The 15,255-nt window shown below is 36.3% G+C and overlaps 3 protein-coding genes across 3 annotated transcripts; all 3 read right to left on the bottom strand.

Moving 5' to 3' along the window:
• Positions 1 to 779: 779 nt before the first annotated feature.
• On the bottom strand, positions 780 to 1,593 carry LOC122316094 (protein LYK5-like; the record flags this gene model as incomplete). Its single annotated transcript, XM_043132629.1, has 1 exon — positions 780 to 1,593. A coding segment is annotated over one exon (639 nt), but the record flags the coding sequence as incomplete, so codon positions are not given.
• A 4,059-nt stretch (positions 1,594 to 5,652) lies between these two features.
• Positions 5,653 to 8,061, bottom strand: LOC122316092 (protein LYK5-like). Its single transcript, XM_043132627.1, has one exon. The coding sequence runs from the start codon at positions 7,960 to 7,962 to the stop codon at positions 6,010 to 6,012; it is 1,953 nt and encodes a 650-aa protein (XP_042988561.1). The 5' UTR covers positions 7,963 to 8,061; the 3' UTR covers positions 5,653 to 6,009.
• A 698-nt stretch (positions 8,062 to 8,759) lies between these two features.
• Positions 8,760 to 13,868, bottom strand: LOC122317544 (alkaline phosphatase D). Its single transcript, XM_043134678.1, has 9 exons — positions 13,392 to 13,868; positions 12,619 to 12,846; positions 12,328 to 12,449; positions 11,994 to 12,054; positions 11,602 to 11,742; positions 10,792 to 10,899; positions 10,335 to 10,563; positions 9,971 to 10,222; positions 8,760 to 9,100 (listed from the first exon to the last, which is right to left on the bottom strand). Exons 1-9 carry the CDS (start codon positions 13,539 to 13,541, stop codon positions 9,018 to 9,020), a joined length of 1,374 nt encoding a protein of 457 aa, XP_042990612.1. The 5' UTR covers positions 13,542 to 13,868; the 3' UTR covers positions 8,760 to 9,017.
• Between the last annotated feature and the right edge of the window lie 1,387 nt (positions 13,869 to 15,255).

The following is a 15,255-nucleotide window of genomic DNA, read 5'->3' as shown; positions in this document are numbered from 1 at the left end:
GATAAGTAATATATACTTTTTGCACATAATTATATAAAAAATAATAATCATACATCATAAAATTATATAATTTTTTTAATATATTCATATTTTTTAAAGTTTTTAAAAAAATTTATAAATCAAGAATAAACATGAAAAAATATCTAATAATATAAAAGTCGTTAGATTTTTTATTGTAAAATTATATTACTGTTAATAAGTGAACAAAAAAAAACATGTAAATAACTAATAAATTCTTCACAAAAGAAAATAAATTCTTCACATACTCTCTCTAGAAACGTCTCACCAATCATCTAACTAGATAAATTTGCTGCCTTGCAAGAATCTTCCAGATTTGTTTTAACTATTAGATAAACTCTCTTAAAACTTCTAGCTAGTTAACTGATTAATATGTGGTTAAGAACATTTCAAAGATTGTAAATGAAGATTATGTACATGTGATAGGCAAGAAATTCAGTGAAGTCGAGAATGACCCAAATGAGAAAAAAAAATCATATAACTATATATATAAGCTCAAAACGATAAAAAAAAAAAAAAAAAAAAAAAAAAAAAAAAAAAAAAAAAAAAAAATTTGATATGATATCATTGATATAAAATAATGAAATTAAATAAATCACACAATGCACATCAAAAACAAATAAAGAAAGATAGAGATGTCAAATCAAAACTATTATATTAATAGATTTAAAGATATTTGAGTGACATATTGTGTTTTTGAGTGTTGGGGAGAATCTTAAATATTTTAAGAATATTTACACTTAAAATTATAATTATATAATTATATAAGACTAATTTTTAAAATTTACCGCCCCCCAACCTACAACATAGTTCCACCTATTAACCTAAGTGCCAAAAATACAGCACAAGAAGGAAATAAAATGAAAAGCTCCACGGCAGAATCTTTAGGAATACTCCAGTAAAAGAATAATCTGTTATACGTGTTTGTTGTACAGCCTATTGTAACAAACTTTTATTCTTTCCTGTGTAATTACTATTATGCTCTGCTTGTAACCGACTGCCTATATAAAGGCATACTTGATACTGAATATATAATGTGAGGAAATCATTTTTACGGAGAACAATATGTGTTCTGCATTTTTCTTCCTTCTGATACCGCCCCTGGTTGGCATAGTTATGGAGGTAGTTGAGAGCATCGGCCACAATAGGCAACCTGAACCTCTGCTTCCATGTTAAAGGGGAATTATTTTGAAGCTTGTTTGATTGAAGCCAATCGTTGAGGGACCCATTTTTTGCATGCTCGTAAACAAGGTAAGTGCTCCCTCCGTGTACGCAGAAACCAGATAGCCTGATGATGTTACTGTGGTTGATGCGCGTCAGCAAGTTGATCTCGCTCGAAACGTCCCCTTTCATGACCTTAACAGCAGCAGTATCACCCTTAAAGGATCCCCGGTAGACAGAGCCCTTGATTCTGTTAGCTTCCCTGAAGAACCCAGTGGCCTTTTCATCAAACTTGTATACGGTCAAGGATTCGATAGCATGATGAAAACCTTCTGTAGAAATAGACCATGAATTTTCATAGGAAGACTGGGGCTTCTTTATAGGTGGTGCCAAAGTTGGGAGTGGATGGGTGGGTTAAGGGACTGGGCTCCAGCACACGGCTGGGCTCTCCATGCACACCCGATTTGACTCAACTAGGCCCAAAACTCCTCATATAAAAATACACCCCCCCTTCCCCAAAGGAGAAAACACAAAGCCCAACAGAAAGACTTGGATTTCACATATAGCCATCCTTGTAGTTGAGGTCATTGTCCCAATTGAGCTGCTTGTTTTCCTTTTATCTTTGTTGGGCTTCTACTAAGGAGAGATTGGGTGTCCACCGCAGTAATGCAACCAGAAAAAGGGCACAAATCAAGATTAGTTTTAGAGGTTTCCATTATGGTAACTCCAATCATGGGGATTATGATCTTATTTTGACCGATGGCTTGACTAGAGATAAACATAACAGAGAGAGAGAGAGGGAGGGGGAGCACTGACGAGCGCAGTGCATGGTGAACGAATGAGCGGATGGGTGGGGATCCCAATTAGGGTCCCAATAAGGGTCAGGGGAGGCAACAAAGTTGGACTTTTCGGTGTCGGACGGTACCTTTTCTCTGCCTGTGAGGTCTGACTCTTCGATTGCATCTCTCCTTGCATGTCTCATGCATGTTTTGCTTTTCATAATGAATTATTCATCTATTAAATAAAATAATAAGAATAAATTATTAATTTATTATTATTTTTATCTAATTTATTTTTCTCATATTTTATAATTCTACTGATAATATGTTAATTAATAATCAAATTATTATTTAAACAATCATATATTCAATGGTCATTCACCGTTAACAGCTACAATTTTTTTTTTTAATTTTTTAATTGAACTCACCTAATATTTCATATAAATGTTTTAATTATCCACCAAATACCTAAGACAATGAGTATGGGAAAGACTTCTACCTGGCAAGAATGTAGTGTTGCAAATTTCAAACCATTGACTTGATGAATTACATGACTAAAGACGAGAAATAATGAGTATGGAACAGACTAAATAATTGATCTCATAAAAAACTAATGAAAAAAAGGACTGGAGAAAGTGATTCCATGCCAACTTGATGAGTATGGAAAAAATGATTCCAGGCCACTTGACTTGATTCCAGGCCACTGACCAGATCAAGCAAATAATTACTTCCAGCTATGATGGTGGCAACATTGTTTATACTTCCAGCTTGCAGTTCCAATAATGACATCTTGACACCAGTCTCAGTTAACCCGTGGATATTCTTAACTTCAATTCTCAAGGCCACGGCCCACGGGAGTTGCATCCCAGTCTATCTCAGTTGCTCCAAAATTTGGTTCACCTGAAAATAATCCCCAGTTTTAAAGTTTAAACTTTTGAAGAGCTAATCATATTTCCTCAATAGAAAATTATTGAGTGCATACATCTCCGAGATGCAAGAATGGAATCTGCAATTCTGGTCCAGGACTCTTGTTGCAGTGGGCACCAAGCACGCCACAAACCTCCCTACTAAAGTTAATGGTGGGCGGTACTGCCTCCGCTATTGATTTTGTGATATAGTGGATATCCGGTAGCAGTCATATGGTGAGATTTTTCAAGAAATTAACATCACCACCGATGAAGAAGACTCGATCTCTCTACAATCGAAGCAACGATTTGCAACAGGGAACGTCATTATTTAGTCAACGTCCTCTATTCTCAGACCAATTGGGAGGGATAAAACGAAAGACAAGCAGAAATTTAAAGCAAACAATGAAAGATTAAAATAGAAAATCCTGTCAAAGAAACCGGCTGCTATTGTCAAGTAACGTGTTGCTCAGACCAGAACGAGCATAGATTAAACATTATCATGTCACTGTGCTACAAATATTCCCAGTCCAAAAGAGAAAAATACTTTGCTAACGGAAATGTGGTTGACAGATAAAGGGGAAGAAAAAGTAGAATGACTAATCCTAGAAGATATCTTTTGTAAAAATGGCATCACAGGTTCTATTTTCTACTGCAGTCCCGAACATGCACTAATTTGCTATTTGGCATCACCAAGCACTAGTTATGTGTCATTACAATGTTGCTAGAATGGGTTGTGCACCAAGAATGGTGTCAAATAGAGATGAAGTGTAAAAAAGCAGAGCAAAGTCTGTAATTATACTTGAATAGTGGTACAAAACAGGGAGGAGAAAATAACAGGAGAAACAGGCAAAAATCGAAATGGGATCATAACAAGGTCAAGCAGAAAGTAGCAGGGAATAGCTTATTAAAACATTATACAAAGAACAGATTGCCAGGCCCGAACTATCACCATGTTTTATATACAAAATTTACATTCACCATTATTGAAAAAGTTTCCTCTCGAGTAAGAACAGACTGTCCTATTGAATGAGGTTTTGGTCAAGTCACTACCGAAAATTGAAGTTATATTTCAAGAAGATTAAAGGCTGCTGGACCAAGAAAATCAAAGCTTATTGTTACGTGTCTTGGCAATTGAACAAGCAACGGGTACTGTAATAGGGCATTCGAGAGACTCTCGCTCTCATTTTTAAGGAATCATTTACTTCCGAAATAGCAAAATGCTAATAATAACCATTCATGATTTTATTGAAATCTTGCTAGCTTTGAATGGGATAGAGACCCAGTAGAACAGAGATTGACTATAAATAGGACTCTCGCACACCGCATTGGACTCAAAAGAGACCAACACCTGAATGAAGTTTGACTCCAAATAACCATCAAACTACTGCATCCTAAAGACACCTACTAAATCTATACATGCTCATGCAATACCGTAACTCTTCTCCAAACATAACCCTTAAAATCTTAATTGGCAGCAAAAGATGGCATCAATCCTACTATTTAATAAAAACCTTTTAACTTCTATTGATTGAAAACAGACAATGCTCTCAGACCAACCTTGGTGACCAACAAATCTAACTAAAAGGGGAAGTGGTAAGAACATGGTTGATGCATATGATTTACAATGCTTGAGAGAGAGGGATTAGGGCCTAAGTTTCCTTTGACTTCTGCATTCTACGGAATGAAAACAAGAATATCCAATCATTAGAAAAATACATTGTAAACTCATCTCAATAATTCCTCAATCAATCATATTTTATCATAACATGGAAAACAAACAACACACATCATATATTTTAATAACCAACAGCTGCATTAAAAAAAGGAACAGATGACATGTAACCACTCAGACACCAAACCTCATAATATATAGGAAATAATATTTCAGATATACCTGAATGGAAGATCCAATAATCCCTGCCGTCAATAGATATTTTGTAATTTAATTTTCTGGTATGCTTTGTGTTTTCACAGTGATGAGACCTTCAGGGCTCTTCTCACGCGTGCATTTGCTTGCAAGACAATCGAAATCTGCGTCCAACTCTTCATCCAACATTGAGTCCTGTCAGAGCACTGAGAGATGGATTCTTCGGCAATCCATACAATCCCTTCTTCTATCAGATATTGGAAGGCTTTGCAGAAGTTTATAACATGATTTGGAAATGTTGGGGTACTAACTTACCCAATTCACCCTCTGATTGAAACTCTCTTGATTGTCTACCTTTGCATGAAACAGAGGGCGCTTAGGTCTAATATCTGTAGATTATGTAATCATACTGTAAATTATGTAATGGTATTCTACTGTAGCACCAGCTGTCTCAGAGTTAGATTTTGTCATTGCTGAAATATTGGGCATTTGTAACATTTACTCAGTTGCTTTATTAAGTTACCCATTTAGATTCGGAGTGCATATGTTGCTGTTCTCAAGAATTTGGTGTTGGACGTCTTGTATTTTTGCGCTACTATAATTGTTAGTTATATATATATATTATGATAAAATCTTCTTAGCTACCGCTTTCTTATCTGATTTTTGTCTGGCCATGCTGATCATAATTCAAAAAAAAAAAAGTTATTTCTTGGTTCTTGAAATTCCTATGCAAACGTGAATCCGGCCTGAAGCAGCCAAACCTTATTTATTTTGAAGTTTTTACTTACATAGCGTATGAAAATAATCTAAAGCGGGGCCGTAGATTTTCAAAACTCAAAAATCTGAAATGGAGAAGATGCAAATTGATGCTCTCTTGTTCCGTGAATACGAGGTTGTGTAAATGGCTGGAGCATGAGCATGCATCAAAAAAGGATAAATAAAAAATAAAAATTGTCTCTGCATAATACAATTGTCTACCCAGTTGCATCTCACTGAACTATTTTAGAAGGACAAGGAGGGACATGAGACATAAAATACAATAATCTGATTAAAATTTTTTTGAAAGCGTTAAGAACATGATATTCATATTCATATAAATACTTGAGTAGAACCGCATCCTAAGCTGGAAACCAGGGAGAGAGAACAATTACTACGTTCCATTATTATGTTTGCATCATGATCAGTAAATTAATCATGGGATTACCCGACAGGATTACAGCAGGGCTTTATGCATCTCAATCTGGAGCGCAAGAGCATATGCCATTCCAATTGCCATCTATCTGGAATGAGTTTGACCAATTGATGTGGAACGTTCGAGCTCGTCAGATGGATCCCAGTCCAATGACGACGACAGAATCTTGGACAGAGTCATGAAAACTTCTGCCATGGCCGGGCGAGAGTTGAGGTCATGCGCAACACAGTTTTTAGCAAGCTGGGCTATGGAGAAGGCTAAATCCAGAGGGTACTCATGCCCAAGAGAAGGATCCACAAATTCTCGCAGTTTATCTCTGACATTGTCTCCTTCAAGAACCAGTCTTATGGATGTAAATAGTAATTCCTCACGATCTCCTCCATCCTTGCCGGCAGCAGCGGCTTCTCTTCCGGATAAGAGCTCCAATACGACAACCCCAAACGCGAACACATCTAGCTTAGGAGTAATCACTCCGTTCTCGATGTACTCCGGCGCCATGTAACCCTGAGTACCGACCACATGTCTGGTCAGTTGGAGTCCTCCGTTGTCTTCATTCTCCATTGTTCTTGCCAGTCCAAAATTGGAAACTTTGCCTCTGAAATTGGAAACCAAAAGAATGTTACTGGTCTTCAAGTTCTTGTGGATGTAGGGAGGGTTGGCATAGTTATGGAGGTAGTTGAGAGCATCGGCCACATCATAGGCAACCTGAACCCTCTGCTTCCATGTTAAAGGGGTATTATTTTGAAGCTTGTTTGATTGAAGCCAATCGCTGAGAGACCCATTTTCTGCATGCTCGTAAACAAGGTAAGTGTTCCCTCCGTGTACGCAGAAACCAGATAGCCTGATGATGTTATTGTGGTTGATGCGCGTCAACAAGTTGATCTCGCTCGAAACGTCCCCTTTCATGACCTTAACAGCAGCATCATCACCCTTGAAGGATCCCCGGTAGACAGAGCCCTTGATTCTGTTAGCTTCCCCGAAGAACCCAGTGGCCTTTTCTAATTCATCAAACTTGTATACGGTTAAGGATTCGATAGCATAACGAACACCTTCTGTAGAAATAGACCATGAATTTTCATGGGAAGACTGTGGGGGCTTCTTCAGAGGTGGTGCCAAAGTTGGGAGTGGCTGGGGTGGCTTCTTGTGAAACTGACCGCCACAGAAGAACCAAAGCAGAAAAGCGGAGAGGACAAGCAACGCAGCAGCTCCAATGCCAACACCCACGAATATCCACCGTTTGTTGGATTTCCCAGAATCAGCGGTGGGCGACGGGGGGGCCGGTGCAGGGGATGGAGAGGCTGTGCTCTGAATTCTACTGGGCTTGCTCTTAAGAGGAATAAGAAGGGGTGTGAAGGGGAATATAACGCTCTCCTCAGAAAGGTCGTTCGCGTGCAGTACGCTCTGCATATCCACCCCGAAAAGTTCAGCAATAGCAGAAACGCTATCGCCCCAGGTGACCATATAAGTGAGCAAGTACTTGATCCCAGCCGCCGTCTGATTGGAAGTCGGGCAAGCACACCTGAGCGGCACCTCTAGATTCAAGCCCACCGTGAGATTGCGCTCGCCGTATGAGTTCTGGGCCATCATGGCCTGGCAGGTAGTCAGCCCCTGGTAGGTGTTGTTGGCAACGGTGAGGTAGGTCTCGCCCCGCCCGCTCAACTTATAAGAGGTGTTATACTGGTAGTAAGGACCCGAACAAGAGCAATTGACCGGGATTAGTATCTGGGTTTCGGTGGGAATTGTGTCAAAGTTAGAGATGTTGTTGGCCTCGGCAATGAGGGAGGGATCGGAGCTTAAGAGCAAGCCGATGGCGGCCGGCGAATTCTGAGGAGGATTGGATCGGAAGGTGAGGTAGGCTTCGCAGGAGGATTGGACGCTGTTGCAAGAGTAGCCATCCGTGAAGTTTACGTCGTTGGAGCAATTGAGCTGCTTGTTGTCCAGATACGTTTGTTGGGCTTCCACACAGATGTGGGATGTCCGGAGAAACACAACCACGAAAAGGGAACAAATTAAGTAAATTAATTTAGAGTTCCCCATTCAGATAACTCCGGAAAGGATTACGATCCTGTTCTGGTTGCTTGATGTGGGATGAACATAACATAGAGAGAGAGAGAGAGAGAGAGAGAGAGAGAGAAGGGGGGGGGGGGGGGGGGGGGGGGGGGGGGTCGGGACTGGGAAGGAAGGCAACGAAGTTGGACTTTTGGCCTCTCGTACCGTCCCTATCAGTCAGTCCTATCTTTTCAAAAATAAAAAGATATTTAAGAAGAAGAAGAAGAGGAATTCAACGCGTGATTAGTTGGATCGACACGTTCTGTCCAATTTCCAGTCCTGCCACTCTCAACCAGGGGTTATGAAAGTAAAAGAATGAATCAAATCCTCCGTCAACCGTATAAAAATTAAAAAATAAATAATAATAATAATGATAGGCTTGCTACCATTTTATCATTTTTTTTGCCTATATTTAAAATTTTTGTTTCTTTAATATCTTTAATCGTTTAAAATAATATATAATTTTATTAATATTTATTTTTTAACCATTAATTAAAATTAAAAATAATAAATAATAAAAAAATCATAAATAAGTGGTAAGGGAATACGAAGCTTATCCTTATTTTATAAAGTTTATTTTATAAAAAAATACGTAGACGAAAGAGGCACGTAACTTTTACGTATGATTTGGGGAAACTCTCATTTCCCATCTTGACTGCGTGTAGTCTTCGCAGCCCGTCAAAGAGTTTGGGTCGCAGGGCCTGCCTCAAACTTTTATTCTTTTTTTAATGAATAAATATATTACAATTTACATACCCAAGTGCGTGAATTAAGATGAAAATGAATTGATGACAGAATTTTGCCCATTTACTGCCACTGCTGCTGTACAAATCGCGTCTATCTGAAAGCACTTTTTAGTTTTTACAGTGGTTTGGTTTCCATCGACCAGCCCAGAAAATAATACATCCAATAAAACACAAGTTTATAAATCTAGCAGAAAAGCCTTCAAAGTTCAAAGAGACCTTTCAGTAAGTGGAAACTTGTTTCTGGGGTGCGAAACTGTGTAAACTTATAACTAAACAAATACCCTGACAGACAGACAGTCAATCAAACTTGCATTTGCCCAGACATCGCCTGCTGATTAATACAGCTGCATATGTGAATACTATCAAAGCTAGAAGCAAGACTGCAACAAAAATCAAAAACCTAAAAACATCAGTACAAGAATCATAAGATGTAATTGAATATTATGAGCTGAATTCCATGCCACCTCAAAGATAAACCTAGTGAACACTTGCCAGGAACAGGAAACATTAATTTCTTCATTGTATAATGTCATAACGAGGGAATATAGATCCTCCAGACACTTGCTTAAATCCAAACTTTTATTTTCAAGTTATAAAAGTTCAGATTTTGTAACTTTAAGTTTTATTATAAATGTTAGTCAATGAATTTAAGAAAAATAATATATTCGAACTAATTGAATCAATTGAGCAAGTAACAAAATCATTTTCAAAGTTACATCTTAGTGTCTCACAGAATCACAAGTGATAAATGCTAAGTTCACAAAACTTGAGAGCCATTTATGTTGAACACAATGCTTAGGATTTGAGGGACAAGTAGAATTTCCCTAAAAATTACTTTACAAGTTCTTGATCCACCAGGAGGTCTTTCCTAACTTACAATTCTCTATAACTTCTTTAACTGGGCTGCTCATTTTAAGGATATATCAAAGAGCGGCAAATGTACCTGATTTGATTCAAATGAACTAACTTGCGCACTACTGGATGGTGCCTATAAGTGGTGCTTTCATACATAATTAGCTCTTTTGTATATCTCTTGTGTACTATGGTCCTTCATTTCCTTTCTTAATGAAAATATTTATTGAGAACTAACAAGTGCTTCACGTCATAGTTAACTACTGTGAAGAGACTTTGCAAGCATCCCATGTAATAAGCATTAAAAGGGCCTTCATGCAGCAATGAGATGGTGTTGGTAAGCATTTTACATGAAGTAGGCATTAAAAAAGATGATGACATTAACAGAAATGACGTACTAGCAACAGCACTGTAGAAAACAATAGCCAGGCGATATCTGACAAGCCACGGTAGAGTAACTTCGGGGGAACAATGCCTCCAATATTCCCCTGTTTTCATGGTGACAACGTTGTTTATACTTCCAGCTTGCAGTTCCAATAATGACATCTTGACACCAGTCACGGTTAACCCATTGATATCCTTAACTTCAAGTTTCAAGGTCACTGGAGTTGCATCCCAGTCTATCTCAATTGCACCAAAATTTGGTTGACCTAAAAATAATCCACAGTTTAAAGGTTGAACTTTCAAAGAGCTAATCATATTTCCACAACAGAAAAGCCATATTCATATTTAATGCAAATGATTCGCATTGTAGTTGCATACCATATGTGCATGAACTAAATCTGCAATTCTGATTCATGACTCTCATTGTAGTGGGTGTCAAGCTTGCCACAAACCTCACTATGAAATGAAACGGTGGTGGGACTGCCTCCTCTATTGATTTTGTGAGCCCACTTGATGTAATGTCATATAGGGGATATCCAGTGGCACAGTCATACCGTGCAATTTCTCCAAAATGAACATCACCACTAATGAAGAAGACTTGATCTCTCTACAGAAGAAGGGTTTGTGAAATGGAGGGTTAGTGTGCAGTTAAGCATCCTCCATTATCATACCAATAGGAAGAGATAAAACACAAGGCAAGTAAAAATTTAGAGCAACAAAGAAGATAGAAAGAGAAAACCTTGTCAAACACATAGGCTGATATTGCTGAATAACATAAGAACACAATTACATGTAGTTCAGTTCAGATGGATGAGCATGGATTAAAGATTATCACCTTACTGTCTGCTATCAATTTGAAAAGGCGATCCCTCTCCTTTGGGAAACGTCCCCAAGACTCGGAAGAAATCAATGGGCCAGTGGTTGCTGAAAGATTTGATATAACCTGAATTGTATGGAAAAGATGATGCCAGGTCTAACAAAGTAAATACCTTGCTAACAGAAACGAAGTTGACAGATCCAAAAAAGTAGAATGACTTATCCAAGAAGAGATCCTTTGTAAAAATGGCATTGCCAGGCACAAATTATTCTCCAAAAAATCATCCTCCAAAAATGGTTCAAAAGGGGATAAAGCGTAAAGCAGAAGAGAAAAGCTCATAAACATACTCAAATAGAGGTACAAAATAGGGGTTTGCGCCTTTTGTGATTTTTAATGAAAATTTATTACTCATAAAAAAAATAGTGGTACAGAACAGGGAGGAAGAAATAATAGAAGCAGCAGGAATAAAACCACTTCTACCATTTGTACCAGAAATGGGGGCATAACAATGCCAAGCAGGATATAGCAGAGGATAGCTTATAAAATATCAGACTCAACTATCACCGTGTTACACAAATTTATATTGAGAGGCCAAAGTTTCCTTTGACTTCTGCATTCGACAGAATGGGCACAAGAATATTCGAGCATTACAAGAATACATTGTAAAGCGACCTTAATAATTTCTTAATCAATCCAAACATTGAAAACGAGAAAACACAAGTCATATGACTTGATGACCAACAGCACCACTTAAAAAAATAAACAGTTGACATGTAACCACTTAGATATAAAACCTCATAATATGTAGGGAATCAAATTCAGATATACCTGAATAGAAGATCCAATTATAGTAATGGCTGATGCTGGACCATTCAGCTCTTTTTCTAGCCATGTCCACTGCAAATTCCCCAAAATGGTACCATCACTTGACAGAGGATCTCTGTGGTATCTAGTATCTAAGAGGATAACCTGACAAGTCTCACATGAGAATCAGAACAAGATTACTGAAAGAATTGGGTTACATTATAAGTTGGTTATTATCCTATTGGTGGGTACGGTCAGTGAATAGAAGTCACGCACAAAAAGCCATGCTGATTATTTATTGATGGTACCAAAAAGAATATCAATTGAGAAAATTAACAAATCTGATCCAGCAGACTATTCAAATTATATGTAAAAGAAAGTATTATAGAAGTAATTGAAAGCATTCACTTTGGTACCTTTATTTGTCTACCCAAAGGGCCAAATGTATATGATGCATACACACCAGCCTGCTTGCGCCTGTAACATTGAAGGCATGGTGAGTTTTCCTAATAGCACCAACCCTCCAACTAATGGACTTAAATTGTCCATTTGAATCAACATTAAAACTGCTTCTTAGACTGAGTTCAAGTTAATCTAATTTTGATAAAATTTCATTAAGTAGAGAACCAAAATCTTAACCAGTACATTGAGGAGAAAAGCTATTGTTTTATTCCTTTTTTCTTTTTTGCATTGACTAAGTATAATAATATACAAAGCTAAAGATGATCAAACGAACAGAAATATCCTCACCGTGGACTATCCTGAGGTTCTTCTAAAAAATCAAGGAGAAGTTCTTGGTTGGATATTTTCGCAGAAAACTCTTTTCCTGCATCATTTAATCCATAATCATGGTCATCCCATGTGCCGATTATCTACAATATGAAAATATTATCACTTAGGCAGAATAATATGAAAGAATAGAATTATTAATAGAGCACAAGTTCTGCAAAGTTCATGCAGAAACTTGTCAAGGATATGATTATACTTAATGACCAAGCTTATGACACAATATTAATTATGAGAATGGGTTGACTGAGACACCTTAGTTTTCTCCCGAAGACGAGAATAGCCAGGATTAGTCTTAGCTTTCTTGAATCTTAACTCCATTTCCTGCCTGGAGTTAGGAACAAACCTTGGAGCATTCTTCCAGGGTCCGATTGTTCTTTCCTTTCCAAACAGTTTAAAAGGGCGCTTATTGTCTCCATAAATGTTATCGCCAAGCCAAATAAAGACTTGGGGATCATATTTGATTATTGCATCCCAGATAGGCTGCATTCAAAAACACAAGACTCGAGTTTGTCACAGTTGAAAATCCAATTGCAAAATAGTCGCTGTTTCACACCTAGCATGGACAAATCGTTTCCGTGGTTAAATTATCTAATCTGTGCCAACAACTCTATCTTTAATCCAAGAAGCACAACCTAAAGGATGAAACATTTATTCTAATGGCGCCTCAATACAAGCAACAGTAAGCAGCAATATGACTTATTCTGACAAATAGTTCCGAGGGACGCATAGGCCTTATCTACAGATGAATAAATTTAAAGTTACCAAATAATGCAAAAAAATAGGCACAGGCATATTATTTGCGGACAGTAAACTGTAGGACTGCTTTTCAGCCTTGTTGGGGACCCTATTTGTCCACCTTGCGTTTGGGGAAATGTACTTTTTGCAGGTATGGCGTACGGAATAGAATCGGGCTCAGAAAACGATTAGCAATCGGACAAATATGTTCACGACGGGAAAAACAAAACACGCTATACTGGTAAATAAAAAGGCTTCATTACGCAAGGAAAGTGGAAAGAAAAGAAAACCTGAGGATCGCTTTGGTCGGAGCATGACCCGAAGGCAATACGAGAAACCCGAAGGTCTTCTTTCCTTTGCGAACCGCTGCTCGCTACCGCCACCACCGCTCCTATGATCATCAAACCCCACCACCACCACCACCACCCTCCATTGCCCATCGATGCCTTTCAAAATAAGAATATTCTCACAAAGTCAAAAAGAACCACAGCTCTGGTAAAGGACTGTACAGTTCTGAAGCCTCCTTACCACACACGCTTCTCTTTCAAATTTCACTTATGCTTTCCCTATCGCCATGCCGACGAGGATGACCTCTAATAATTTCAATGTCCCGAGATGAAATTCTTCTCTAGAAGCGAGAGCACTGGCTGCTCGGATCACTTTCCATTGCCATCAATTTCCTGCTTTTTACGTGAGATGTACGCCAACTACCTTCATTTTTCATTACCATCCATTTATATTACTCTTATTGCTTAATTACACTTTATCCGATCTCTCTACCTCTGATTTGTCACTCGATAGTTATTATATCATATTTTTATATATTTTTTTCAAAATTTAGATATTTTAATTATGATTAAAAAAAAGCTTAAAATCATAATATTGATTTTTTAAGTAATTATGATTATTTAATTTTAAATTAGAGACTAGCAGATTAAATTCGATTTAAATCATATAGCTGATCATTCTAATAAAGTACTTGAGAAACTAAAGGTTGTCACTTTCACACCGACAAAAAAAGTGAGATTTTGTTTTTATTTTTATTTTGTCCTTGTAGTATATGAGAAAGAAATTAGCTCAACTCTCTTGAAAAAAATTCAAAAATATTTATTAGTTAAATTTTATTTGATCACTGAGATTTCTTATATGAGAATTTTAAATTTTAAGATTAAATATTAAAATATTATATTTTAATATTATTATTATTTTGAGATTTGAAAATGTTAAGAAAAAATTAAATTGTTTATTATATTTTGTATGAAAATTTAAAAAAATTATAATGATGAGATAAGAATTTTATGTTTGAGATGAGAAATCTTGATGCGAACCTTTTGGATTTCAAACTCCTCTCGCAACACATCTCATTTAATTATTATAATTTATTTAAATTTTAACACAAAATATAATAAAAAATTTAACTTTTTCAATTCTTAAAATAATAATAATAATATTAAAAAAATAATATTCTAATAATATATTATTCAAATTTTATCTCATATCATCTAATTATTTTTAAAAAACTAAGATGGAAATTGTTTCATCTCATCTCATTTTATTGCTTCTCATAATTATAATTTTTTTAATTCTTATACAAAATATAATAAACAATTTAACTTTTTCAAATCTCAAAATAATAATAATATTAAAAAATAATATTCTAACAATATTTTATTCCACTTCCATCTAAAATCATTTTATCTTATCTCACTATTCAAATAACATCTAATAGAATCTAACTTGATCCATAAAAAGTTTGCAGTACTTAATCTTGTTTGGTTACACAATAAGATGGGATGGGATGATAAATCTATTAATAATAGTGAGATAGTTTATAAATAATAATGAAATAGTTTTAGTTAAAACGTTTTATGAGTTTTTGAAAAATGTGAGAGAAAAATTTGTTTAAAAATATTATAAAGTTAAAATATCATTATAATATAATTTTTGAATATTTTTTTTTGTTTTTAGATTTAAAAAGTTGAATAATTTTTTGTGTTTTGTTTATAAGCTTAGAAAAGTTGTAACGATTAGATAATGATTGAAAATTTTAAAAATTTGAAATTGAAAAGTATTTATATTTTAATGGTATTTAAATGTTAAGATGAGATTAAATGGATTGAGGCTATCTGTAAAACCAAACGGGACCTTAATTTT

Source organism: Carya illinoinensis, chromosome 7 (genome assembly GCF_018687715.1).
Source record: "Carya illinoinensis cultivar Pawnee chromosome 7, C.illinoinensisPawnee_v1, whole genome shotgun sequence".
NCBI classification, from domain to species: Eukaryota; Viridiplantae; Streptophyta; class Magnoliopsida; order Fagales; family Juglandaceae; genus Carya; species Carya illinoinensis.
This window is presented reverse-complemented; position numbering and strand designations above follow the sequence as displayed.